Source organism: Phacochoerus africanus, chromosome 5 (assembly GCF_016906955.1).
Source record: "Phacochoerus africanus isolate WHEZ1 chromosome 5, ROS_Pafr_v1, whole genome shotgun sequence".
NCBI classification, from domain to species: domain Eukaryota; kingdom Metazoa; phylum Chordata; class Mammalia; order Artiodactyla; family Suidae; genus Phacochoerus; species Phacochoerus africanus.
The window spans coordinates 9,522,298-9,547,360 of NC_062548.1; the positions used below are offsets into that span (position 1 = coordinate 9,522,298).

General features: G+C 58.4%; 2 protein-coding genes across 7 annotated transcripts; one reads left to right on the top strand and one right to left on the bottom strand.

The window, feature by feature from the left end:
• The first annotated feature begins 3,919 nt into the window (after positions 1–3,919).
• On the top strand, positions 3,920–9,148 carry GNB2 (G protein subunit beta 2). Its single transcript, XM_047779722.1, has 10 exons — positions 3,920–4,086; positions 6,377–6,522; positions 6,740–6,778; positions 6,882–6,988; positions 7,299–7,362; positions 7,446–7,608; positions 7,703–7,769; positions 8,068–8,269; positions 8,378–8,594; positions 8,676–9,148. Exons 2-10 carry the CDS (start codon positions 6,466–6,468, stop codon positions 8,780–8,782), a joined length of 1,023 nt encoding a protein of 340 aa, XP_047635678.1. The 5' UTR covers positions 3,920–4,086; positions 6,377–6,465; the 3' UTR covers positions 8,783–9,148.
• Positions 9,149–9,427: 279 nt separating this feature from the next.
• GIGYF1 (GRB10 interacting GYF protein 1) lies at positions 9,428–24,698 on the bottom strand. Of its 6 annotated transcripts, none has more exons than XM_047779719.1 (29): positions 24,554–24,698; positions 21,390–21,518; positions 19,599–19,777; positions 18,714–18,864; positions 18,573–18,633; positions 18,348–18,458; positions 18,125–18,254; positions 17,920–18,015; positions 17,652–17,763; positions 17,431–17,539; positions 17,056–17,096; positions 16,685–16,855; positions 16,223–16,476; positions 15,990–16,098; positions 15,430–15,567; positions 15,126–15,226; positions 14,730–14,901; positions 14,447–14,613; positions 14,222–14,322; positions 14,020–14,136; positions 13,788–13,888; positions 13,568–13,650; positions 13,339–13,479; positions 13,027–13,254; positions 12,596–12,780; positions 12,333–12,493; positions 12,086–12,249; positions 11,879–12,008; positions 9,428–11,782 (listed from the first exon to the last, which is right to left on the bottom strand). In XM_047779719.1, exons 6-29 carry the CDS (start codon positions 18,380–18,382, stop codon positions 11,730–11,732), a joined length of 3,099 nt encoding a protein of 1,032 aa, XP_047635675.1. In that variant the 5' UTR covers positions 18,383–18,458; positions 18,573–18,633; positions 18,714–18,864; positions 19,599–19,777; positions 21,390–21,518; positions 24,554–24,698; the 3' UTR covers positions 9,428–11,729. The 6 variants fall into 6 exon arrangements, with proteins under 6 accessions (XP_047635675.1, XP_047635674.1, XP_047635673.1 ...); XM_047779718.1 differs by having other exon boundaries at positions 14,020–14,139; XM_047779717.1 differs by having other exon boundaries at positions 9,428–12,008; positions 12,596–12,777.
• Positions 24,699–25,063: the final 365 nt, after the last annotated feature.

A 25,063-nucleotide genomic window follows, 5' to 3' on the forward strand; every position in this document is an offset into this window, starting at 1 on the left:
GATGCAGTACATATACACAATGGAATACTACTCAGCCATAAAAAAGAATGAAATAATGCCATTTGCAGCAGCATCGATGGAACTAGAGACCCTCATACTAAGTGAAGTAAGTCAGAAAGAGAAAGACAAATACCATATGATATCACTTACAGATGGAATCTAGTATATGGCACAAATGAACCTATCTGCAGAAAAGAAACAAACTCATGGACATGGAGAACATGTCCTCCATGGCTGCCGAAGGGGAGGGGGAAGGAGTGGACAGACTGCAAGTTTGGGGTTAACAGATGCAAACTATGACATTTGGAGTGGATAAGCAATGAGGTCCTGCTGTAGAGCACAGGGAACTATATCTAGTCACTTGTGATGGAACATGATGGAGAATAAAGTAAGGAAAAGATTGTGTATATATATGTATGACTGGGTCACTTTTCTGTACAGCAGAAACTGATAGAACATTGTAAATCAACTATAATTTTTAAAAAAAGAGAAAAAAAAGAAAAAAATTCTTATGTGCTAACATGATGTCATTGAACAAGGAAGGAGTTTCAAAGAGAGGTATACAGTGGGCTCTTGTGAGCTGATATGAGCCAGCACGAGCTGACTCCAACACACCAGTGTCCATGAATATCCATCTGGAGAGGTACAATCTGTGGTGAACAGACACCAAGTCTGCACATGGAGATAGAGATTTGAGGAGTTCCCATCGTGGCTCAGTGGTTAACGAATCTGACTAGGAACCATGAGGTTGCAGGTTCAATCCCTGGCCTTGCTCAATGGGTTAAGGATCCAGCATTGCCGTGAGCTGTGGTGTAGCTTGCAGACATGGCTTGGATCCTGTGTTGCTATGGCTGTGGCTGTGGCTGGTGGCTACAGCTCCGATTCGACCCCTAGCCTGGGAACCTCCATATGCCACGGGGGCGGCCCAAGAAATGGCAAAAAGACAAAAAAAAAAAGAGAGAGAGAGAGAAAGAGATTTGAGAGTGATGAGCAATTAGGGGGTAATTAAAGTTCCAGTAGTGACTGAAGTCACTAGTGAATAACACAGAGAATGAGAGGAGGAAGCTGAAGTCAGGATCTTGAGAAAATCAACATTTACCCAGGATCCTGAAGAGGAGGCAGAGGCTGAGGAGAAGGCCTGAGAAAGAACAGTCAGAGGGGGGAGGAAGTGTCCCATGACCCGGCAGGGCCAGGTCTCCACATGTACTCCAGGGCTTCTGCTTTCTTGGAGAAACTGATCATCTAGTGGTCATACCCCATCTGTATCCTTCACCTTTCTCCTCTCACTTGTCCTTTTTATTATCAAAATAATCTCCAGTAGCTCCAATCAAAACACAAATATCTGGACTCCACATTCTCTTCCTGCTGCTGCCCACCTTTCTACAACTCCTCCCAGCCAAGATTCCCAAAGCTTTACCACTTCATTGCTCCACTTGCCCTCATCCCACTGCAGAGCATCCATTGCAAATGCTCTGGACCATCAGCAGTGGCCTCCACGGTGGTCAATCCCATGCCCACTTCCCAGTCCAGTCTTGATTCATCTTTCTGCAGCATTCAACACAGTTTACCATTCCTTTTTTGGAACACTCTTTTCTTTGGGGTTCCAGAACTCCACATTCTCCTGATTTTCTCAGCTCTCTGGTTTCTCCTTTGGCAGCTCCTCTGCCTGACCTTTAACTGTTGGAGTTCTTCAAGGCTTGGTCTTAGGCCATCCTGTCTTTTCCCTGAACCTCTTTATGACTTCATCTGCTCTAAAATGCCACTCATCCTCAAGGCTCTATTCCAACAGACTCCTGCTGTGCCCCAGACTTGCTTCAACAGTACTGAGCATTCTTCCTTGTACTTCTCCTAGGGACCTTAAGCCTAACGTGCCCCAACTTCAAACTCCTGATCTTCCTCCCCAAATGTAACCCTTTCCAACTGTTTTGCTCTCAGTGAATGACACTTCCAAAGCCCCCACTACTAATAGTTATCTCCATGGTTGTCTATCGGCTGTTGTAAGCTCTCTGCAGGCAGAGGAGGGTGCACAAGTTTGAACTTGTATTCCAAGTACCTAAGACAGTGCCTGATACATCATTGGGACCTAATAACTATTTGTTGAATGAGTTAAAACAAAGAAACATATCCACACAGAAACCAAAGCGAGAGGAAGCATGGAGTTCCCAGTGTGGCACAACGGGATCAGTGGCCTCTTGGGAGCACAGGGACACAGGTTGGATCCCACGCCCGGCACAGTGGGTTAAGGATCTAGTGTTGCTGCAGCTGTAGCTTAGGTCCTGAATGTGGCTAAGCTACACTGGCCCAGGAACTCCATGTGCTGCAGGGCAGCCAAAAAAAAAAAAAAAGGAAAGAAAAGAAAAAAGTGAGAGGAAGAATAACTTAGAGATTCTTGCCTATAGAGATTAACAAAATTGGGTTCCCATTCTAGGCTGCTAGTTTTCTAAGTGACTTTAAGGAAGTCACTTTAATCCATCTGTAGATTGAGAGGAAACTGAGGTAAATTTTCTATAAGATCCCTTCCAAGTTCTTTTTGTTTTGTTTTTTAGGGCTGCGCCTGCAGCATATGGATGTTCCCAGGCTAGGGGTTGAATAGGAGCTGCAGCTGCTGGCCTATGCCACAGCCACAGAAATGCAGGATCCAAAACCGGTCTGCAAACTGCACCATAGGTCACCGCAATGCCAGATCCTTAAGCCACTGGGCACTAGTTGGATACTGGATACTAGTTGGGGTCATTACCTGCTGAGTCACAATGGGAACTCCCTCCCTTCCAAATTCTCATTGACACATATTACCTACTGCTAATATATGACTGAATTGGTGAGTGCTCCATAAATGGAATTTGTGCTTAATTAAGAATGTGACTTTTCTTATTTTCTTTAAAAATTGGTGCTTTGGAAACTGTTTTTAATGCCTTCAACTGAGGCTAAATGAAAAGTGTATGTTTTAATACTTTTAAATCGCATGAGGACTCAATGAAGGTTACTCATTGACTTGAACTTTCCAAAACATTTTCACAATCCGCAGGATCTTAAAATAATCCAAGGTGACTTGCAGGGCAGGTAGCTATCAACACTCTCATTTTATAGATGTGGAAACCGAGGCCTATACTTACATTCTCATCCCTTCACGGAGATGGTCCAGAGCGAGGTTCATCAAGAGGCTAGATATTAATACACACAATAAGGTCGATAAAGCAGCCTTGGTTCATATTCCAACTCTGCAGCCCTAGGACTCTGTTTCCACTACTGTAAAATGGGGACAAAGCCAGTACTCAACTTCATAGTACTGTGAGGAGTAAGTAAGTATGAAGCTCAATAAACGAGTTGCTACTAGAGTGTCATGCCGCCACATAAAGAGTTCCACAAAAGCCACTGGGCAACGCGGGGGCACTGCCTGGGCAGAGCCGTTCTCACAGCATACCTGAGTTCCCAGGGGCCGCCCTGGTCCCCATGGCTTCCCGCCAGGGCACCTTCGGAAACACTGCTCCTCCTCGCTATGCCTTGAGGCCGGCTGGCCTCTCCAGCACTGATCAGCACTGATCTCTCTCAACCCTGTCCCCTGTGGAGGGGCGTGGTCTCACAGACAAAGGGCGGAGCCAAGGCGAGAACTGGGGCGTCGAGCTCCCCTTCCCAGTCTGGAGCCGCCCAATCCGGGAGGGCAGGTCACGTGACCAGCGAGCGGTTTCACCCTCCCCTATGCCGGTACCACCTATGTCAGTCCCAGAGGGGATGTTTTGTGACTTTTCGGGAAGCAAAGTATTTTTCTGGGCCCATTTTGCGTCGAAATAATGTAGAGTAATATCTTTGATGTTATGGGGTCAATATTTGCCCCCTAAGTGCTATTTTTTCCCCCGGCCTCCCCCCGCTAAGTAGTTAGTCTCGTCCAGCCGGGCCCTGGGCGCGGCGGCGACGGCCGCGTCACTGGCGGGCGGGATCCCTCCGCTCTGGGGAGAGCAGCGCTGGACGGTTGAGTTGGGGTGACTGAGGAAATCCATCCGCGTCGCCGCCGCTGCCGCCTCCGCCGCGGAGGAAGACAGGACCTCCCGCTCTCCTCTAGCGACCCTTCGCAGAGTCCCACCGCCACAGGTACCTCCGCTGGTAAAAGGAGTCCTCATCCCCTTCCCAGCCCCAAATTCCCGTGGGGGAACCTCTCTTCCGTCTGTCTACCCGGTCTGGCCTCTCGGGAGCGGACGTAACTCCCCAGACATCCCCTCCCTTCTTATGGCCCCGTCGCTCCCAAACCCGGAAGGGGAACTGGGGGACCCTCGCCCCCAATAACGCACGCGCTCCCTGCACCATCAGGGGCCTTTTGCCTGACTCCAGACCTCATCTCACCCCCACCTGCCTCTTGCTCCCTGAGAAGTTGGGGGGCTAAATTCGGGGCTTCCTCTAGGCCCTGTCCCGCCCCCTTTCCCCACCACTGCCACCCTCTTAGCTCCCCCGGGGTAGCACCCCTCGTGTCCTCCCATTTCGCACCGCCGCTGGCATTCGCCTTGCAAAAGTCCAGAATCTTCAGAGAAGCAGGCAAGGCCGCGAGGCCACCCTTCCCTTGTCTCCACCCTCGATTTAGGTTATTTTCTGGACCCATTACCCCCTAGACCAGAGACCTCGGCACCTCATTCCCTTTAGCAGTCCTAACCTCACGCTTAGCTCCCAGTCGCCCCTACCCCCCACCGAGCTTTCTTTTGGGCAAAATGGAGGTCGTGGGGGCCGGAGAGCCAGGCCCACTGCGTTTCGAAGAGCCGCACCGGCCCGCGCCTTCCCCTGCCAGATCCGGGGACCCTCGCTTGTCCCTTGCCTCCCCTTCGCCCCGTCAGCTTTGCGGAGGCGGTGGCACCCCCATTTCTCCTTGGGACCCCAATTGCTGTATGCCCAGAATCTGGGGTTGCCGAGGGGGCTCGGAAGGGTGATAGGGATTGAGGGCTGGGAGCGTTGCCCCCGCCCCCAGCGGCTTCCTCCTGGCCTGCTTCCTTCTGCCTGGGGCGTCTGGCGCTGCCGCCCGGCCTGGGCTGCCGGCAGCTGGAATTGAGGGGCTTTGTCCCGAGCTGGGGAAATGGGATGGGGGTCTCTGCCCTCCACTTTGGAAGGGCGTCCCCAGGCTCTGGCGTAGAAAGCTGAACAGAGCGAGGGGAAATGTCAGCGGGGAAGAGAAACGCCCAGGGCCTGGGGGAAGTGGGAGCAGGGTGGGGGACGCCTGGGTTGGCAGAGTGCAGTGTGCATGGCCGGATCACACAGGTGTCCAAAGGAGGGGGGGGGGTAGGACTTCGGGCGCTGGAGCGGAGCCAGCCAGGCCCCTGGGGGCCCGGCGCGGAGCTCACAGGCTGGGCTCCTGGGGAGCCGAGGGCGCAGGGGCCGGGCCGCCTGAGGCCGTCCGCTCGCCAGCCCGCTCTCCGGCGCCTGGGAGAGAGCAGCTCCGCGCTCGGGGCCCGGGACCTCTCTTCGGAGACCTAATTACTCGAGAGCGGCTCCCACGGGCTTCCTGCAGGCACGCCGGGGCCGTCAGCCTCGGCGCTGGAGGAGCAGAGGCTTGGGGCTGCCCTCCCTGCCACCCTCGCCTCCACCCGCTGCGGGCGGCTAATGGGGCGCAGCCGGCCCAGGGATAATCCGGGGTGAGCCGTCCCGAACCTATTAGTGCCCAATCGGCTTTTCCAAATCCTGTAAACAGCCACCCGGGCCGGTTCTGGGGAGGGGCGGGAGGCTGGGTCGGGCGGGGGCGATGGGGCCGGGGGTGGGGTCACCCACCCTACAGGTCTCTGCCGTGGATGCGGTTGCCTTAGCAACCGGGCTAGGGTGGGGGCACTTCACCAATGAGGTGCTCTCAGTCCGGGTGACGGTTGCCTAGGCAACCCCACGAACAGCCCAGCTTTCCCCTGGTCTCCCCCCACCCCCAGTCGAAGCTGGGGGTGTGCGTGGAGAGTGTGCGGCGTGTGGGGGTGAACTTAAAGAGGCAACGCCCCTTTTAAAATTAGGTGCTAGGCGGGTGGTGCCTGTGCGGGCCAGGGCGGACGCCAGGTCTGTTTTCGAAGGGACTCTCCCCGCCACCCCCCCACCCCCCACCGGCCCCCAGTTCCTGCCTCGGGTGTCCCGCCCGGGCTGCTGTCCGAGGGAGGGGTTTCCCCTGCGCTTCCTCTTACACTTCCCGCTCCGCTTCCGGGGGGCGGGAGGAAGATTGGGGAAGTCAGCTGTTCCGCTGCAAAGGCGGCTCACCAGTGCCAGGAGACCCTGGCCCTGTCCGTGGCACCGCAGCCACCGCTGTCGCCCCCTCCCTTCCCCCTCCCAGCGGCGCTTTACCCCTTCCGGGCCGCGCGCTTCAACCCCGCCTTTCCCTCTTCTTCCCCGGCGGCCTTGGGCCTGACGTCAGCCCTGCATCCCCCAGGCCTCGGGCCAGCGGCGAGGAGCTGCCTCCCCCAGCCCCCGTCCCGCGGCCCCCAGCCGCCCCCAACCCCGCCCCACGGGCCCGGCGCCATGAGTGAGCTGGAGCAACTGAGACAGGAGGCCGAGCAGCTCCGGAACCAGATCCGGGTGAGGGCCTGGCCGGCTGGGCAGGAGACGCTGAACGGGCAGGGGGAGGGGGCTTGACTGTACTGCGCCAGGGAAGGGGATGGAGGTGGAGGGGGGTGGTACCCTAATCTTTTACTGTCTCGTCCTCTCTACTCCTTTGTTTCCTGTTTTCTTTCCTCTCCTCCCCCTCCCGTCTTTTCTCCTGCTTCTCTCTGACTGGCTCTGCCATCTCTTATAGGATGCCCGAAAAGCGTGTGGAGATTCAACACTGACCCAGGTGAGATGATCCCAGGGCTGGACGTGGGGTTTAGGGAAGGAGCAAGGGTTCCAAGCTTGCTGCCGCCTGGACCTCCCTGACCCCATTCTGTCTCCACCTCCAGATCACAGCTGGGCTGGACCCAGTGGGGAGAATCCAGATGAGGACACGGAGGACTCTCCGTGGGCACCTGGCAAAAATCTATGCCATGCACTGGGGGACAGACTCAAGGTGTGTGGAGCTGGGGCTGTGTGCTGAGCTGTCGTGTTTGCCTGGGGCTGAGTTTACAGCAGGCAAGGTGGGGAGGGAGAGCCTTGCCGATCTGGTGCCATGAACAGGATGCTCATGTTGCCAAGTCTGGGAAGACCGTGGCTCCCTGACATCCCCAGGGAATGGGAAACAAGACCACACCAACAGCAAGTTGTGGGCTGCTACTGGGCATTGTCTTGGAAGTGCCTCCCACCAGCTAGGAGAGGTGCCCTGCCTCCAGAGGGGGCTTTCCCCTGCTGACCCCTCTGCCCTTCCTGCCACCCGCCTACAGGCTGCTGGTCAGCGCCTCCCAGGATGGGAAGCTCATCATTTGGGACAGCTACACCACCAACAAGGTAAAGGTGGTGCCTGAGGCTGGTAGGGGCTGGGCTGCAGCCCCTGGCCAGCTTTGACCCTGGGCACTGCCCCTCATCCATAGGTCCACGCTATCCCACTGCGCTCCTCTTGGGTCATGACCTGTGCCTACGCGCCCTCAGGGAACTTTGTGGCCTGTGGGGGATTGGACAACATCTGCTCCATCTACAGCCTCAAGACCCGTGAGGGCAATGTCAGGGTCAGCCGGGAGCTGCCTGGCCACACTGGTGAGAGGGGCCTGCCAAGGCACGGGCACTGATGTGGGGGGAGGGGCTGCGCTGCCCTCCCTTAAAGACCCGGCTGACCAGCCCCTTTCCCCAGGCTACCTGTCATGCTGCCGCTTCCTGGATGACAACCAAATCATCACCAGCTCGGGGGACACCACCTGGTGAGGCCCTGCCAGACCTAGGCCATCAGGACTGGGCCACACTTCCTGAGGGGAGGGGGCAGTGCCTGAGTGCTCAGCACGTAGTACACAGCTTGCTCAAGCATGGGCAGAGTCGTCCTCAACGCCTCAGCCTCTTGCTCTGGTGGCAGGAAGGAGGGAGAAGGGGGGACCCTTTGGGGACAGGAGCAGGCTTCTGTGACACAGTGGCTCTGTCAGGCCTGGGCTCATGGGGTGGAGGGGTTAGGAAGAGGGCCTCTGTCCTGCACACTGCTCTGACCCCTTCTTGTCACCTTTCCAGTGCCCTGTGGGACATTGAGACTGGCCAGCAGACAGTGGGTTTTGCTGGACACAGTGGGGATGTAATGTCCCTGTCGCTGGCCCCCGATGGCCGCACCTTTGTGTCAGGAGCCTGTGACGCCTCCATCAAGCTGTGGGACGTGCGAGATTCGATGTGCCGACAGACCTTCATCGGCCACGAATCCGACATCAATGCCGTGGCAGTAAGTTCTGGGGGGAGCTGGGCTGGCCCGTGTCTGCCAGTCTCCTGGCCCTGCCCTGCCCTGCCCTGCCCCTGGGCCCTCATCCCACTCCGGTCCTATGTCCCACAGTTCTTCCCCAACGGCTATGCCTTCACCACGGGCTCCGATGATGCTACGTGCCGCCTCTTTGATCTGCGGGCCGACCAGGAGCTCCTCATGTATTCCCACGACAACATCATCTGCGGCATCACCTCTGTTGCCTTCTCACGCAGCGGCAGGCTGCTGCTTGCTGGCTATGACGACTTCAACTGCAACATCTGGGATGCCATGAAGGGCGACCGTGCAGGTGAGGGCTGGAGCTGAGCAGGGGGGCAGGCAGGGACAGGGAACTTGGGCTGGATGAATTCTGATGTCCCCCGTGTCACAGGTGTCCTCGCAGGCCATGACAACCGTGTGAGCTGCCTTGGTGTCACTGATGATGGCATGGCTGTGGCCACAGGCTCCTGGGACTCCTTCCTCAAGATCTGGAACTAACAGCCCCGACCCCAACTGGGCCCAGGCTAGGAGGGGCCCTGCCCATGCCCACACTACAGGCCGGGAGCTCTGGGGCTGGGTGCACACCGAGCCTCCCCCGCCAGGCCACGGGGCCTTGGGTCCCTGCTCCCCTACCCTGGTTTGGTTCCTCCTGGGGGCCCCACTGTGGTGATTAAGATGGGGATAGAATGGGGAAGAGGGGCAGAAAGCCCTCACCCTTTTGCTGCCCTGGGGTTGGGGCCTCATCCCTCTGGAGGGCCAGAGGCAGGAGGTGGAAACTTCAGGGGCTGGCTTTTTTAAAACTTGGTTTATTTTAATTTTTATTATATTTTCAGTTTTTCCATAAAGGAACCAATTCCAACTCTGTATCTGGCCTCTACCCTTGCTTGTATCTTCCTCACTCTAGGTCCCTGTCCCTGAGGGCACACTGGCTGGGGGACACGGGGCACCAAATCCCACTCCTCCTCAGATGACAGCTGAGTCACTGGCAGGAGGACCTTCTCTGCCCAGCAGGTCACAGGGGTTCCACACACAGCCCTCCCATTTCTAGTCTGGCCTGTGGGTCAGCCAACCAGAGGTGTCTGCCCCCTGCCTGTGGCCCTTTCAGTTCCCAGAGTCCCCTCTGTTCAGGAAAAGACTCAGGCAGAAGGGGAGAACACACACCAAGTTTTATTGGGGGAAGGGGAGTATTTACAGGGGCAGGTAGAAGAGAGGGGAGTCACATGGGGGCGGGGAGACTGTGGGTACAAGGCTGACGCCAGGATACAGAATGACCCCTGCACCCACCCTAACCCCAGGAAGGGCGGGAGAGCAGCTGGGCCCAGGAAGACGGGCTGGGAAAGGACAGCAAAGGGGCTGAGTCCCTGGGCTGGGGGGCTCAGGGGCTTGTAAACATTGACCACTCTCAGAAGGGGATGGGGGTGGGAGAGGGTTCCCCCTACACTTCCTCACAGGGTTAAGGCCTCTCCAGGCTCAAGGGCCCCCTAAATTCAAAGTCTCTTTAGCTGGGGGGGGGGGAGGGAGGAGGAAGAAACGGGGAAGAGCGTCATCCCCCTGCCCCCTGCATTGGCTGCGGCAGGGGTGGGGGCAGTTACATTCAGTCACAACAGTACTCCCCCCACACCTCTAATGCCACCAAATACTGGCTCGAGGAAAGGGGGAGCTGGGGGGCCAGCAGCAGCAAGACATTTCCCCCTGGCCCATCACCCCCTTATTGCTTTAGAGAGAATATTGTCTTTTCACGGACGCTAACACTGTTGAAACCAGGGAGAAGCAGGTGGAGGGGATCCCTCCACCCCCGAGGCCAGCTTTATCCCCCAACACTGACCCAGTTGCCACTTTGGTGCAAAAAAAAAAAAAAAAAAAGTCATCTCTCTGGGGACAGATGGGGAAAGAAAACTGGGGCCACTCCCCATTTCCCCAGGGCAGGCGGGAAGGAGAAATACATTCATGGAGGGGAGGCAGTGGCAGAATCTTGCCCTAATACTGCACTCTGAGCAATGAGGTCCATGGGAAAAGTTAAATGGGAAATCCAAGAGATACTACAAACTGGGGAAAAAAAATAACCCCCCCCACCCCACAAATGGAGACAAACCTAGATAGGTGATTGGGAATAAGAAGTTGGTGAAGGGCAGCCTACCCCCCAACCCAGGAGACAGACACTCCCATCCTTGACACCCCACCCTCCCCAACATTAAAAACACATCAGGGGAGCAGGAGGGGAGAGGCCACTTGCTCCTCTCCCATTTGGTCAGTGGAGGGGTCAGGGCAAGGCTGGGTGGTCCAGATGCCACACAGCTGGCCGCAGGTGGGGGGACTCCTAACAGCCCCCGCACTGCAACCTGAAGCCCCAAGCTGCCCACTGCCATGGACTCCTCGGCCCCTCCTCCGCCCCCTTCACAGGAGAAATGACAGTCATTAAGTGGTGCCTCTCTCTCCAGCTCCTGGAGGAACCGCTCCACCCCCACCTCGCTCAGAGTTGAGGCAGGGGGCGCAGCAGGGGCTTGTGGCCCAGAGAATACATTCATGTGGCAAGGCAGGGAGCTGGGCTTTCAGCTTCATACCCAGGTCGGACCCCCGAATGGCAGCGGTGGGGGGTTGAAACCCCTCACCAGGGCCAGAGTGGAAGTTCTGCCGGCCTAACAGCCAGATGAGGTTGGCACGGCTGGCCCTCTCCCATCCACCCTCGTGAGCCAGCGTAGGATGGCAGCCTGGGGCACCGAGGCAGCCTGACCCATTTGTGCAACTTTCCCCTGAAGCAGCAAAGCCAAGGGGCTACTTTGGCCCCCACCCCAGACACCCCCGCCACAGTCACAGCAACAAGGGAGCCGTTCACAGCGGGTCCGGCCGGCGGGGCTGTGGGGGCCTCGCTGTGCAAACTGCTGGCACCCCAGCTTCCAGTTACCCCAATAGCCCACCTTGTGGGGCAGGGAGGGTAAGTGCAGCCTTGGGGGCCAGGCAGGACAGGTCCGTGGGGCCCATGTCCCCACTGCCCCAAAATAACAGTGTGTTTTTTCTTTCAGTCTCCTAACCATTTTTTTTTCATTGTTTTTCTTTTTTCTTAAAAAAAAAAAAAAAAAAAAACACACACACGAAACAAAACAAAACCTCTGTGGATCTTTCATGGTCACGCCCACTATCCCCAAAAGGGAAAGGGGTGCTTAGAGTCTAGTTTTTAACAATCTTTTTCATCTTCCTAATGTTCTCTTCAATGTTGTTTAAAATTTAAAAAAAAAGGAAAAGAAAAAAAACCCCTTCCCCCCAATCTGTAAAGTGCCTCGTGGTGGGTGAATTAAGGTGCATTGTGTGGTTTGTAACAAGTGCTGGGGCCCCTGCCCCTGCTTCCTCCTATGCTCCTCGAGGGGAGCCTGCAGGCTGGGGACCCTGGGGTCCAAGCCGCTGCTGCTGCCCCTGGCCTACAGCCCAGGGCGCTGGTGGGACGGGCTGGTCAGTAGTCATCCACGCTCTCGATCTCACCAGAAGGTCCATGCAGGGAGTACCCTGAAGCCGGGGGAAGCTGGGTTTGAGCTCTGCTACCCAGGCTTCTGCCTGGCACTGAGGAAGGAGCCTCCTCCCCGGCCCCGCCTCCAAACTCACCCAAGATGCTGGGGTCCGAGTGCAGCATCAGTGCCCGCCTCTTGGCCTTGCTGCCCTCCCCAGGGCCGAGTTTGGTGCTATGGTTGGTCTGAAAGGCCGTCTGCAGGGAGCCACTGCTCAGCCACGCCTCCTACAAGGCAGCAAAGGGGCAGGTAGGAGAGTGCTAGGCGCCCTCGGCCTCTCGGCTGGGGCTCTCAGAAACCTCACCTGCTGCTGCTGCCGCTGCTGGCTGGCCTTCTGCTTGGCTCTCCGTTCCAGGAATTGTTTGGCAAATTCTTTGGCTTCCAGCGTGTCCCCCAGGCAGGAACGGATATAGTCATGGACGTCATAGGGGGATTCCACCTCCTTGAGGATCGCTACAGCCATGGGCACTGCGGGGCGGGATGCGGCTGTCAGGGCCCACCTGGCGCAGGTCTGGAACCCCTGGTCCGGCCCGAGGGGAGCACCGCTGTACCGTCTAGGCTGCCTGTGGTGCTCAGCGTGTGCAGCATCTGCTCACACCACTGGGTGAAACCATCCTGGGGCCGGGGGATGCCCTGTAGTAGCTTCAACAGCTTCTCTTCCTCCTCTGTCTTTTTGCGCACAGGCCGACCTGACAGGTGGCTATAGGAGTCACTGAAGCGGATGGGGCTGAGTCAGAGGCACAGGACTGGCTCAGGAGTCCTGTGTCCTTCCAGCCCCGCCCTTGGCCTGGACCCTGCAGGCCCTGGCACCCACCTGAGAGAGGGGCTGCTGCGGCTGTTCTTCAAGCCCAGGCTGCGGGCCAGGCTCCCGCTGCTCTTGAGGGTGTCCTCCCAGAGTCCCAGGCCGCTGCTGCCCCCACTCTTGTCGGGCCCGCCCCACAGCGGCCCAGCCTCAGACACCCACTGGTTCAGGGGGGCGGTGCCCAGGCCCCCAAGCTGCTACGGATGGCAGGGAGTCAGGGTGGCCCAAACAGCAACACCCACACGGAAGAATGCTGAGCGGGCGGTTCGCTCAGGTGGCAAAGGGGGCGGGGCAAGGTGAGGGCCATGCAGCAGGGAGAGCCTCCAGATTTGAGCACGGACCAGCATGCCTCCCCACCCCGGGTCACCCTAGGAGCTGACCGGAAGGGGTTCCCAAGCGCCCCAAAGGTGCCAGCGCACAGGGGCTGGGCCCAGCCTGCTCACCACACGGTGGTTGGGGGCCTGGGCCCGTGACGGCTCCCGAGGTGGGGGCTGCTTATGCATCTGCCGCTCGCCCTCCAGCTGCAGCTCCAGCAGCGTCTTCATGGATAGTCCCTGCTTGGCCAGGCCGGCCCACAATGGGGGCGGGGAACTGGGCGCAGGAGGCGTGGGGACAGCAGCCACGGCCTGCTGCTGCTGGAGCAGCTTCAGCAGAAGCTCCTGCTGCCGCACCTGAAGCAGGGACGCAGTGATGGCGGGCGGCCAGCTGGCCCCGGGCCCTGCCCGCACAAGCTGAGGGCTTGATGGGACCCCCACCTGCTTGCGTCGAAACAGCTCCTCTTCCTCCTGCCGCCGCTTCTGCTCCTCCTGCTGCTGTTGGCGGCGCTTCTCCTCCCGGCGCTTGCGCTCCTCCTCCTCCCGCTTCGCCCTGAGCTCCACTTCTCTGCGCTCCTGGAACTGGTGTGGTTGAGATCAGACGTCCCGCCCTCCCACCTCCGCCTGACCCTTGATCACCCAAAGACTCCAGCCCCGGATGCCCACTCACTTTATGTTGCAGCTGGAGTTGTTCTAGAATTGGACCCTGAGTCGAAGAGTTAATTGGTATGTCCCAAAGACTGGCCTCACCGCCTGCAGAGGGCAAAGGCAGCTGCAGAAAGGAGCAGACCCCCAGGACCCCACCCATCCACCCCGGACTGCTGGGGGATGAGGGGAGGGGATGTCAAGATTCAGGACACGGCCGAGCAGGGAACTCACTGGCCACAGACCTGACTGTGATGAGGCTGAGGTATGTATGTCCCAGAGGGGGCCCGAGTCTGGCACGGACAAGGACCGATTCATCGTCGGGAGCAAGTTCTGGTCCCCACCCCTGAGAAGCAAAGAAGCACTGATGCTCAGCACCCTAAAGCCATCTCTGGTCGGCACCCCCACCCAGTGTGACACAGACACAGACACAGACACACACACACACAGCCCTGGAACACAAAATAGCCCACAGACCTGGGGGGTTTGAGAGCTTGGAGCTGCTGCAGGAATGCGGTGAGCTGCTGCTGCTGCGGTGGCGGCAGGTCCCCCAGAGCTGCCTTCTCCCGGAGAGCACACTGCGGGAGCTGGCGGCTGCTGAAATGCAGGCCGGCGTGAGGCAGGCAAGCCATGGGGCCGGCGCTGGCCCTACTGACAATCCCTGCTAAGCGCCCCGTACCTGCTGACCAGCTGAAGAAACTGCTGGTGCTGCAGCTGCTGGTACAAGGCCGCTGCCGCGAGTTCCTGTTGCTTCTTCAGTCGCTCCTGGTCCATGTTTCCCTGAGAGAGGGTGAGAGTACCCCTGCGGCTTTGACCTTGTCTTGCTGGGCACCACCCACTGCCATCCATCAGGCTCCTGCCTCCCATCCCTGTTCCGCACCAAGGGGGGGGACACTCCACTCACCAGCAGTGGGGGTGGTGAGGGCCCCGGGGCAAAGGGCACACGACCCCACATCTTGATCACCTCACCCAGTGGCTGGAAGCCCTCATCACAGCCCCGCTTCACAAGCAGGGCCATGGAGAAGTAGCCGGCCTGGAACCACTCTGCCATCTCCTGTGTCGTGAAGGGGCCTGGACCAAGGGAAGGGGCCTGTGGTCAGAAAGGCATGCCTGAGGTGCCCTCAATGAGAATGGTGCTGTCCCAGTGCCCCGGCAGCCCCTCCTGCATGCCCCGGTCCCCATGGCACCTTGGATCTCCCCCTGTGGGTCCTTGTAGAACCACTTCCGGGCTGCGCCGTGGCTGAGGGGGAGGGCCGTGGCAGCTGCCGAGTGGCGCAGGCCCTGGGCCTGTATGGCAGCTGTGAACTGCTCCTCCTCCAGGGAGCTGTCCTGCAGGGAGGCCACGAGCTTCTCTGCCTCCTGGGAGCCCAGGGAGAGAGGGAAGTCTCAACCGTCCAATCCCAGCAACATTAGGACAGGACTGGGGCTAAGGTGGGGTGGGGCCAAGAGGTCAGCTTCTGGACACAGCGGGACAGATGGGAAGAGCTTGGAACCGGGGCAAGGAAAGATGGAACAAAGACCCTGTTCCTGCTAGGGAAGGCTCTCTGGAGCCTTCTCAGCAACGCCCCCCCCCCCGCCCCCACCTGCTGCAGGTGCTTCAAGCCTTCATCATCTTCCAGATCTCCTGGAGGGCCAGGGGGTGAGCCCACACCAGGACTCAGCTGCATACCCCTCGTGTCGTCTCCTAGGAGGAACAAAGAGGGGAAGGTGGGATAAGCAAGTCCAGAGAGGGGGGAGCAACAGCCCCCTACCACTCTTATTCCAGAAAAGGGGGCTCTAATCCTGCTCCCCACAAACAGCCCTTGGTCCCCCTTCCCACAGGGAAGGGGAGCATTTTCCCCACCAGGCCCAGGCTCTAGGGAAAGGGCGGCCCCACCCTCTGGCTACCTTCAGCGGCTGGCAGGTCTTTGTCCACAGCATCATCGCCCTCCCCGTTAGCTCCCCAGAGCGGGCCCAAGGTGGGCAGTGGGGATGGGGAGCTGGACTGCTCATCCTGAGGAGGCAGGGGGGTCAGTTCCTTCGTGCCTGAAAGGGAAGGGTAACAACAAGAATTCAAAACCGAAACACTGGAAAGCCTTCACATCGATTTAGCATGAACCCTTCGTTTTCGGCCAGAAGGGCCTCTGAGTGGTGTCCATCCATGTAACTTTGGTCAACACGACGAACGCCAGGGGAACGAACACTGTGAAGCCCGCTCCGCACACCCCCTCTTTCGCCCCTACGGTCATGGACGCGCATCCACATCACGCCGCCACTGACTCAGCACCGTGTTCTACAGGGTCCTTCAGGGACTTCTGAGGGTCATTCCGATTGTCTTGATTTTTATCTGACACTGAGCCTTCTTGACACAGCCGTGCTGCTTCCAGGCTCCTCTCCACACTGGGTCAGCACCCGCTTTTCTCCCGCTGCCCATGGACCTGACCCAAGGCACAAACCCGCAGGCTCACCTGCCTCAGGCCCCTCCTCCTCCAGCCCTTCCGGCGGCTCTTCCTCTTCCTCCTCCAGCCCCTGGAAGTCGAGCTCCTGCTCCTCAGGAATAGGGTCCTTGGGGCCCTTCTGTGTGGGTTGGGGATACAAGGAGGAGGTGAGGGGCAGAGGACAACGAGCGCAGGGAGGACCCCCCCCCCCCCCGAGGCAGGATCCCACTGACCTCTGAGGAACCCCCACCCCCGCCAGATACCTTGAGGGGCAAGAAGGCCCCGGAGGCGTCGAAGGTGCCCATTTCTTCATCTTCGTCGTCCAGGCACCACTCCGGGAGCCCGTCCTTGTCATCATCAAAGCCGTCGGGCCCTCGGCACCTCCGGAGGTGAGAGCTGCCTCCCCCACCCCGCCCCTCCTCTTCACCACACCCGCCTCGATCCCCTCGCAAATCAAATTCAAACTTTCGACGCCGGTCCCCATGTTCCCGCCAGCCAGCCGAGCGGGGGCCGCCATCTGGATCAGAAAAGTCGGAGAAGGAGAATCAGTATGCCGGTCAAGTCAGGGTCTCCCCTCCTCTGCTGCCCACCAGGACCCCGTGACACAGCTGGCATTTCTGGGACTGCTGGCCCACCTGCCCCGCTCCAGATCTCTCTGCTCCCTGGGCCTGGCTACGGGTGTCCTCCCTCGGAAGTGCTCACGGCCCCCCCGGCCCCAATCTCACCAGGGCTGGCTGAGCGCCAGCGGTCGCCATCTCGCCGGGGTCCTGCCCCGAGTCTCCAGCTGCCCTCTTCCTCTTCCTCTTGCTCCTCCCGGAGAGAACGCCAGTTCTCGCTATCTGAGCGGGCATGCTCCTTCCTCGGGCCAGCCCCTCCCTCCTCAAACCCGGATCGTGCTTGGGGTAGGGGAAGACACAGTCAGCAGATGGCAGCCACGGTCCCTGCGAGACTCCTACTATGCACCTTGCCACGCTCCAGGCCCCCTGGCCCCCTGCCTCCCCTAGGAAACATCTCCCACCTGGGGTCACCCCCTTCAGACCTCCCCCAACTCTCAATGACCTCGGGCCCTTGCCACCACCCTCGCCACTCTCCATACCTCCATCCCTCCTGGCTGACTTCTCAAACCGCCTCTCGCCTCTGCAGAAGGAAAGGTGCAGATCAGAGGACAATTCCCTCCCTGACTTCCAGGGGCTCTGCTCACCTTGTCCATTCTGCCCTGAGAGGAGGGGGTGCAGGGGGAGGAAAACTGGGCTTGGGAGGGAGCCCAATCGGGTGCACGGATAATCGGAAGGAAGAGGGTGGGGCCACAGGGGATCAGAGGGCATGGAGAGAGCTCTCTGACCTGGGCTAATGAGTGGGTCTCCCGGTGCCCTCTGATGACAGAGTACCAAGCCTCCCTCCATGGGACCCTGGCCCTAACCCTGGGGCCTCTCTCTGCTCTGCCTCTATGCCACCTGCTTCCAGTCTGCACCTGTCATCCCAACTCTGGCTACGCTGGATCTCCCGGGGGTTTCGGCCAAAGGTCCCATCGCCTTCTTCAATGCTTCTTTGGTAAAAGCAACTGTCACCACGGCCTCGGCCTGGAGAAGGAACGAGATGCACGTGGGAAACCTGCTGGTTCCCCTCTCCGAGTCCTCAAGACCACAGGCCCCACCTCTGCCCGCCGCAGAACATGGCATCACCGCCCTCTACCTCGGCTCCGTGTGCTGCCCCTGCCACGGGAGGTGCCACCTAGGGGGGGACCAGCCCCTTTCCCCATCAGCCTCAGCACAGCCACACTGTTCACTGACAGGGAGAAGTTTCTCTGAGGAGGGAGCCAGGGGTGGGAGTGAGGACCCAAGCACCCGACCAGCCCCACCCCATCCAGAACCACAACCTCCACCACTTCCCTTCCCAACTTCACCCCCCGCTGAGGTGGAGACCCCACGCCCACACTGCAGCTGCCCAGGCCTGGCCCCACCTGCTCCTCCTCGGTCAGAGGCTCCAGCGCCAAGGGCTGCAGTGGCTCCTCCTGCAGCACAGCAGCAAACTCCTTGTCCTGCAGCTCATCAGGGACCTGCCAATGAGGGCAGGATGGTACTGTGTGGTACACATGCTCCTGAGCCCTCTCCACTGGCCGAGGCCTAGTGGGCAACTGGGCCACACACCCCTCACCGCCCCCTCACCTTGCTCTCCTTGACATAGAGGGCCAGCATCTCCTCTCGCCCGTAGCGATAGTCAGCCAGCTTGTATTTGGGCATGGCAGGGGACGGGGGTGGGGAGGCCATACTGCTACCACTAGAAAGGGCCCTCAGCCTGGAAAAAGGACACGAGATGGAGAGAAACAGGAATCTGAGCAGTTCTGTTCTTCTCGGCTTCTCCACACCACCCAAAGCACATATGACTCACCACTCAGGCCCAAAGTTGAGGGTCTCTGCTGCCATCGTGGAGCTAGGTGTGTCCTAGAGGTCGCAGGGGGTGAGCAGGGGAGGGGGTACCTGGCGTTCACTCTCCAAACACCTGCGGAGGCATGGGGGACACTGGGCCTTGGGACAGCACGCCCGAAGAACCCAAGAGGATGAGGAACAGGTCCCCACCTAAGCGGGCACAGTAATGGGTTCTCTAAGGACTCACCCGAGCCAGCCACAGGCCACTCACACCATGAGTTAACCAAAGAGTCACGCTGGGGGGAAACCTGGGGGAGAGGAGGAGACAGGCAGCTACAGCCCCTTCCACCTTCTGTAAGGGGATGCCCTCCCTCCGGCCCAGACTCACCTGGCAGCCTTGCCCAGGGAAGCAGGTAGGTCGGGGGCCAAGCTCTCTCAGGAAAAGGGCTGTGCTGGAGTGAACCAGGGTCCCCAAGCAACTGGATGTTGGTCTGACCAGAGCAGTGCCCAAGGAGGGACCTTCACATCTAGGCAAGATCCTTATGGAAACATGAAAGGAAGAAACAGGAGTTAAATTAATGGTCAGACAGACCTCCCTGCCTCCATCCCTCCTCTGTCCTCGTGGAGCTGCGCACAGCAGCGGGTTATATGGAGCACAGGGGATCAGAGCCCCTGCATGTCCTCCCAGCAGGCCTCCCCAGCGGTCAGCTCACGCAGCAGAGCTGGCTGAGGTGCTGGAGGCATGGCTGAGAACGCCAGGCACCTCTCCATAGCTCAGCACTCTCGCCAAACACCCAGCATTCAGTAAAGGGGTGCCTGAGGAATGCCTGCATGTTCAGAACAAAGAAAAAACACATACGAGGAAGCAAAACACCCACCTGACCCACGAATACTCTAGAAACAAAAAAGGCCAGTTATGAAAAGGGTTAGTAGTTTATCTGGAGCAAAATTACTTCTCTCCTGAAAAAACTCAGGTCTGGCTGCTCAGCAGCTAGAATCCAGAGACTCCGTTTGGGGCGAAATTCTGTACAAGGGGAGCAGGGGGGCTCTATTCCAGGGCCGGAGGTGAGATACACACTGAAGGCTGAGGGCAGGCAAGTCCGGCCAGTGTGCCCAGCGCTCATCTACCAAGGAGGAATCAACACCCAGGCCCCTTCCCTGGGGTCAGGAAGAGCCAGAGCTTCAGTACAAAGAACCAAGAAGGGAACAGTGGCATTACAACACAAGCGAGGAGGAAGGTGCCCTTACCATAAAGCAGAAAGATCAGACTTACTGAGGCTGACAGAAATGGCGACGGCAGCAGTGACCTGCCCCTCTAAGGAACAGTAGAGGCGGCTCTTGGGAGGTGGCTCATCCCTGGTGGTTCCGAGCAGAGGGTGGGAGGGCTTCCCTCACTGGCTGGGGCGGAGGCTGGACTGGAGCGCCTCCCCAGTTCCCATCAACTCCAAGACTCTGGGAAGGAAGGAGGGACAAGGGTTTCCACCAGAGAGGCCCAGAGAAGGCGGCTCCCACCAGTAGGTGCAGACCAGAGGATGAAGCAAACGCCCCCACTCCCAGACCCCTAGAGCTTCTGGGGCCATCGAGATGCCCTCCCCCAGCAGGGGCAGCTCTTCTACAACAGTCTCAGCTGGACACCTCTGGAGATGGAGCCCGCCACTGCGGACACGGCTGTCAGAGGAGACAAGCCTGGTGCAAAGCTCTTCTTGCCACTGAATTCAAGTAGGCCTCCCAGAACAGTGGAGTAAGGTTAATTCTTTCTAAGCTACAACCCTCACATAATCCGACCAATAAATGAATCTTGAAAACATCAGCCAAGTAAAATACACCAGTCACAAAAGAACAAATATTAGATAACTCCTCTTACGTGAGATTCCTAGGGGAGTCAAATTCAGAGGGAAGTAGACAGTGGGTGCCAGGGCTGTGGGCAAGGAGAGCGGAGATGTTTAATAGGGATCGAGTTTCAAGTGAAATGGGAAGGTAAAAAAGTTCTGCAGATGGGGTGGATGGCTACACAACGTGAATCTTTTTTTTTTTTTTCCTTCTCTTTTTAGGGCCACACCTGCAGCATATGAAGTTCCTGGGATGGGATCAAATCAGAGTGGCAGCTGCTGGCCTACACTACAGCCACAGTGATGCCAGATACAAGCCACATCTGTGACCTACGCTGCAGCTTTTGGCAATGCCAGACCCCTAACCTACTGAGTGAGGCCAGGGATCAAACCCACATCCTCATGGATACCAGTCGGGTTCATAACCTGCTGAGCTACAACAGAATCTCCATAATGTGAATGTATTTAATGTTGCTGAATTGTGTCCTTAAAAACAGCTAAAACAGGGAGTCTCCACCATGGCACATTGGGTTAAGAATCTGGCTGTAGGAGTTCCCAATGTGGCTCAGTGGAAACGAATCTGACCAGTATCCATGAGGATGCAGGTTTGACTCCTGGCCTTGCTCAGTGGGTTAAGATCTGGTGTTGCCATGAGCTGTGGTATAGGTCACAAACGTGGCTGGGATCCCATGTTGCTGTGGCTGTGGCGTAGGCTGGCAGCTGCAGCTCCAATTTGACCCCTAGCCTGGGAACTTCCATATACCGCAGGAGTGGCCCTAAAAAAACTAAAAATCCGTCTGTAGCAGCTTGAGTAGCTGTGGCAGCACAGGTTTGATCCCTGGCCCGGCACAGTGGGTTAAAGGATCTGGCACTGTGATGAGCTATAGTAGATCACAGCTGTGGCTCAAATTCAATCCCTGGCCTGGGAACTTCCATATTCCATGGGCGCAACCATGGAAAAAAAGGGCGGGGGTTAAAATGGTATACATTATATTTTAGCACCACTGAAAAAAAGATTTAAGAAAAAGAAGACACGTGGGGAGAGCTGCTGCATACCTAAGTCACTCCCACTCCAAGAAAAACAGCCCGCTTCCTTCAAACAAACTTAGGAGAGGCTGTTCTGAGTCTTCCAGTTCACCTCAGAAGAGCCCCATCTTCTAAATGGACAGGACGGAAGGGTCCTGTGGGCATGGAAAGCCGCTGTGGGGCAGGGGGACAGAGAGGGGACGACTCACCCTCCCACCCTTCCAGGGAGTGCCAAAGGCGGCTAGCCGCCAGGGGCTTTCCGCTTCCGGCCGTCACCTTCTGTCCTGGTCGTACTGAGGAAATGTGGCTGGCTGGCTCCGGTGTGAGAAGCAGGGAGACTGCGGAGGTGAGAGGGAGCAGAGGAGCAGTAGGTAAGAAAGAGCTCGGCCAGAGGACTGGGTCCCGGAACCTGGTGGCTGCCAGGCTCTTCCACAGGCTGTGAGCAGCACACACACACTAGGGCTTCTAGTGCTCCAAAGAGGCATGCATCTTTTCCACCTGTTTCCTCAAAGCCAGCAGTTCTCAACTGGGGCAGCTGTGCTTCCCATGGCACACCTGGCAACAGCTGGTGGGTGTGACTGGGAAACACTACTGGCACCTCATGATAAGCAGAGACCAGGGATGCTATTAAACATCCTCCAATGCACAGGACAACCCCCAGGACAAAGAATTATCTGGCCCCCGAATCCCGACAGTGGTCGAGTTAAGTAACCCCCTGCACCCCTTGGGCAGAGGGGAACGCCTACAGTCTGCTTATGTGGAAGAATGGAAGACAAGAGAAACAAAACTGACTCCAGCTCATTCTCCCCTCTGAAGAACAAGGAAATCATTCCCTAATTACACTGTCCCATAAGAGAAATCTGAAATCCTGCCAGGAGGGAAGTCCTTGAGAAAAGGTAAAAAAAAAATTGTCTTAAGTTTCTCTATTACCAACTCTCAACGCCCAGGGTTCTGATCTCTTTCCAATGAAGGAAAAGAGCGGGAGGTGGCAGGCAGGGAACTGGGGACGGTATCCCTTCCGGGCTACCTGGTGGTGTGCTTAGCCCCCCCCCCCCAGCCCTACCCGCTTCATCTACCCATTCTCCCCCAGGCAGTCTCCTCCTTCTCTAGCCTCTGTATACTCTCACTCCCCTGGCATCTGAATTATTGCTACTAGAAGACTGCCCCCTGCTGGAATCGAGGGGAGAAGACACACACTGGTCCTGGGTGCTCACAACAGGCTTGAGGGAACAGGAGGGGAGCCTGCTCTCTGGGGTTCAGAAATCACAGAAGGAAAAGATCCAGAGAATAGGCAGTCCCAGTACAAACTAAGTTAAGAACATTCCATCACCCCTAAAATTAGCCCAGATCCAGAGCAATGTGCCTTGGCACAGGAAGGCACCACTGTCAAGAGAAGTAGAATCCCAAATTCCCCAACATTTGAGCAACCGCCCAGCCCCAAGCCTGTTGGAGGTTTCTCTGCCCTTTCTCAGGATGGAAAGACTCTCTGCCACGCATGGTCCGAGGTCGGGTGAGAACTCTGAGGCTTAAAAAGGGGTGCAAGCCTGTGTTTCTCCCTGCTGGTCAGTTATCCCGGCTCTGCTCTCTGAGCCATCAGGACCACACCCAGTGGCATGTCTAGCAGTTAACAGTTTTCAAAGCACTTTCACACTTTACCTCATTTGATCCTTCTGCCCACTTGCCCAGACCTGGGCTCCAGTCAGGGAAAACAGGGAAGGGAGCCTCAGCTGCCCCAACAGACCTTGATGTCCCAGACACCAGAGCCAGCCTGGAGAAGGGGCTCATGTGTACCCACAACCACCCCAAACTCACAGGCACACTTTGTGACTTTGAAACCATTTTTAATTCCTTACTAGACTACTAAAAATCCTGCCCAGAGCCACCTCTTCTCACCTCCTCTGCTCTAAAGCGGGGCTATTTCTGTTTTTTGGGGTTTTTTCCCCCATCCCAAACTCCAACCACAGATGTAAAAGCTGGGGCAAACTGGGGTCCTTTAATCCACCAAACCACACACAATACTGACGCATCCATTGGCTGAGAAAACCAGGCCAAGAGTCTTAGAACACAACTCATTTGGCTGTAATCGCCATATGGGACCCTCAAGGCCCCTGGACCCCAGGCCATGGTAGCAACACAAAGCCCAGATCTGCCCCAACTCTGCCCAATGACACACCACCTAGAAAAAACTGAGGCGGGAGTAAGGGTGAGTGGCTCGGACTGCAGGAGTGCACAAGGAACGGTATGCTTGAAGGAGCCAGAGAGAAAACTCACCCTGAGAGCAGCAAAAGGGACCAGCCTGTTGGTACTGATGGTGTTTCAGGTGCAAGGCCAAAGGGCAGGGGCTAAATTGCAAGTGCACATCAGCTCTCAGGGGCAGAGAGATTGTAAAGGCTGATCTTTGGAAAAGCAGCAATGAGAAGCAAGACAGGAGACTGGGTGGATGGAGGAAAGAGCCGGCCAACAAGTACTAGTTGGGCATCTACCTTTCAGGGTCAGGCCGGGCCCTACGATGGACCAGACCTGGAAGCTTACTGGAAATTACAGTAATGACTGGGTAAGATATGAGCCATGAGGATCTTTTTGAAGTGAACTTGAGGGGAACAAAATAAAAAGGCAAAGTGTGAGGGGCCGTGGCTGGAGAGCTGCTGGATCAGGGGAGATGTGCTGGGAAGGGCCCAGCCTGCTAACAGGAAAGACTAAGGTGTTTCACAAGCCCAGGCAGCCAGGAGGAAGGAGACCCCAATGACCAAGCACTAACGTCGCCTGCTGAAAGGAAATTTAAGCGAAGACCCAGCCGAGGTGCTTTGGTTAAGAAAAAAGGCTTCCACGTTAGCCAAAGTCATGGAACGCTTGGACTTCAAGACCTGCAGGGCCCAGCTAATTTCGATAAGAAGCCAGAGGCACGTTGGGGGCAATCTCCGGGCAGCACCGGGCATTAGGGTCCGGGCCCCCGGCGGAGACTGCGGGCGGGGGGAGGTGGGGAGCCCGGGCCGAGCTTCCGAGGGGCAGGACGACGACCGTTAGGAGCGCGGGGGTGGGAAGGAGGCGGCCCGGCCGGGGAGGACGGCGTGCCCTTCAGAGAGGGGGCGCCAGGTGCGTGGGGCGCGGGCGGCCGCCCCCGGGAGCGAGCCGGCCTCTCCTGGGGCGGCGCGGGGGGCCTGGCCCGCGCGGGGGGAGGGTCCGGCGGGGAGGGCCGGAGGGCGGGCGCACCCGGGGGCGGCGGCCTCGGGAGGAGGCGGGGGAGGGTCCGTGCCGGCGGCCCGCGCTCCCGCTCAGCCTCTCGCAGGCTCGGCGCGGCCGCCTCGGCGTCGGGGGCGGGCCTTGGCCGGGGCCCGGCCGCCAGTCGGGGTCCCCGGGGCCGCCGAGCGCTTACCGCGGCTGGCGGGCTGCGCGAGGCTCCGGTCCCGGGGCGTTGGCGACGCGCGGCGGGCCGGGGGGCGGCGGCGGCGGGGGAGGGGGCGCTGGCGCTCCCGCGGCGGCCGCTCCTCTCTGTTTGTGTTTGTAGCAAGATGGCTGCCCGCCTCGCACCACGTGACGCGGACGCGGGGCCGCGGGGCCGCCCCCTCCGCCCCCGCCGCCGCCGCCCCCGCCCCCCTCCGCGGCTCCGGCCCGCTGCGATCCGTAAGGCCTGGCGCGCTCCCCGCGTGCCCGGCGGGCGGGGCCCGGACGCCCGCCGCCCCCGAACCCCCCCCCGGCACGTGACCCCGGAGCCCGGTTCCTCACGTGACACTGTCTGCTGCGGGCCGGGGGTGTCCCCGGGGCTGCCCGGGGACCCCCCCCGGCACGTGATGCGCGACCATCGCCGGCCCCCGGGCGGTTGGCTTCCTCCGGGAAGCCCGCCTGGATTGAAGGGGAACCCATACAACCCAGAGGTGTGTTCATC